The 1,944-nt window shown below is 37.3% G+C and overlaps 1 protein-coding gene across 1 annotated transcript; it reads right to left on the reverse strand.

Annotated features, from left to right (window-relative positions):
• Window positions 1-72: 72 nt before the first annotated feature.
• On the reverse strand, window positions 73-1,913 carry LOC129580251 (uncharacterized). The gene is made up of 2 exons (XM_055470488.1): window positions 949-1,913; window positions 73-869 (listed from the first exon to the last, which is right to left on the reverse strand). The coding sequence occupies exons 1-2, from the start codon at window positions 1,346-1,348 to the stop codon at window positions 73-75; spliced, it is 1,197 nt and encodes a 398-aa protein (XP_055326463.1). The 5' UTR covers window positions 1,349-1,913.
• Between the last annotated feature and the right edge of the window lie 31 nt (window positions 1,914-1,944).

Raw genomic sequence — 1,944 nt, forward strand, 5'->3', positions numbered from 1 at the left:
TTTGTTTTGTTTATTTCTTTATCATCAACAGTCGTAGTTAATAATTACCAGTTGTTTATGAAGGAAGGGAAATTATTCATCATCAACAATAATAACGTCATCGTCATACGATTCATCTTCGCTATCACTGGCTAAGCCAAAGTCAATCGCATCGCGAGCAGGAATCAAATTGTGGTAGAATGAATGATGTTTGCTTGGGATGAACTTCAATAGCTCCATTAAATCGTCAAACTTTTTTTGGTTGATTTCGTTTCCGTTCGGATACAAACATTCCATTGGAGTTTCGCAAAATTCGGTCTCATCAATGCCTCTCTTTTGTATGTCGATATGTTTCCATGTGTCCTTCTCTTCGACAATGATATGAAACAAATCATTTTTCAAGTAGAGAATTTTTCGAAAATGATTCCAGTTAATTTTTACTTTTTGCACATCTTTCTTTCGGTTCACAATCATTTTTTCCAATTGTTCAGAGGAAATGAAATCTTCTGGCAGCATTTTTGTTATTTCAAACTTTGGTTCGCTCACTTTCGATTCGGAAATCACTTTTATCCAATCATCTGGGGTGTAAACATCACCAGTAAATCGCTTACGCTTTTCAATGAGGCTGAAACAGCGATCACAACTATTGTAGCTGTGGCCTGAGACGAAGAATTTTTGCTCAATCGATTCAACAGTGCTATGTTCAGACAAAAATTTCTTCAGGAACAATGTCAGTTTAATGTTTCGATTCTGGCCAGGACATGAATCCGAATTCAAGATGATTTTTGTTGTTTCGTTCGAAATATGGTTGTTGAGATGTTTTATGAGACAAGATCCCACCTCTTGGCCGCCGCGTGATGCTATATTCTCGGCCCAAACATACATATAACCTGTTAGTGTGGCCAAACAAAAAATGATGAGCGAAATGGCAAAGTTTCAATGAATTTCATCGGTAAAATAAATATTCACCTTTCTTTTCAATTTCATCGTACACACATAAGTTGTACGTCCATAATTGTCGTTTGTAGAAAACGACTGATGTGGTGAGAGATGGTGTTTCAAGTGTCTTCTGAAGGTCGAATGTTAAGACCGCTGTTTTTCCTTTGCTTTCAATCGCAGCTTCAATATCATTGCGGAAAGATGCATTGGTTCGTTCGACGAGTGACAAATGTTTTTCTTTTTCTTTTTCGAGCTCATTTTTTCGGGCTGTTGACGTGAGTCTACTCTGAAATTTTGTCTTCATTTCATCGCAAGTTTTGCATGTGTCGGTGTGCCGTTTTTTAAACGATAAATTGTATTCGGTATTAAAAATCGACCGAAAAATATTTTCTTTGGGAATCTCATCTTCATTTATGTTGCGAAATTCCATCACACGTTTGAATTCACGGTAAAGTGTAATCACATTCAGCGTAGGGCTCAAATATTTCCGAGCGGATTGTTTACGGCCGTAATGAGATTCATATTGTGGAATTTGGTCAATAAATTGCGTAATCCATTGCCTCTGTTGTTCTGTGATTTTGTTTTTCGGTGGAGCTCTTCCACGATTTTCTTTTCCCGACGGATTTTCCGTTGTAGATTTGATAGCCGCATACACTCTCGACGCCGGCACTTGTAAACATTCAAGAAAAAAATCACGACAGACTTCTTGCGATATTTTATTGGTGTCGACAAAACGGTAACTGCAATTTATGTCCCGATTTTTTGAAGCGATCAAAGGAAACAATGCAGATTTTTTCGATGCAACTGGTTTTGTTTGTACCGATCCTCGAATAAACAATGTTTTCTGCGTCCAATCAGAATGTAGATAAAATGCATCGAAAATTTCTTTCTGGCGCAAGACATCAATTTTTATTGAGCATAACTGTTTCAAGCATTTGCAAATTGTTTGAGGCTTGAAGACTTTGGCTTTCTTAACTCTTCCAGATCGCGTTACATGTTCCAATCCACGTTCAACTTTTTCTTTGG

The sequence above is a fragment of the Sitodiplosis mosellana genome, unplaced genomic scaffold (genome assembly GCF_009176505.1).
Source record: "Sitodiplosis mosellana isolate CC-2019 unplaced genomic scaffold, AAFC_SMos_1.0 Smas_scaffold_7432, whole genome shotgun sequence".
NCBI classification, from domain to species: domain Eukaryota; kingdom Metazoa; phylum Arthropoda; class Insecta; order Diptera; family Cecidomyiidae; genus Sitodiplosis; species Sitodiplosis mosellana.

What these genes read in the sequence shown, in the direction of transcription:
- LOC129580251 (XM_055470488.1), bottom strand. Translation starts at nt 1,348, where the DNA reads ATGGAATTTCGCAACATAAATGAAGATGAGATTCCCAAAGAAAATATT. An exon ending in CGATGAAATTGAAAAGAAAG is followed by an intron (nt 870 to 948) that starts GTGAATATTTAT and finishes CCACACTAACAG; the next exon opens with GTTATATGTATGTTTGGGCC.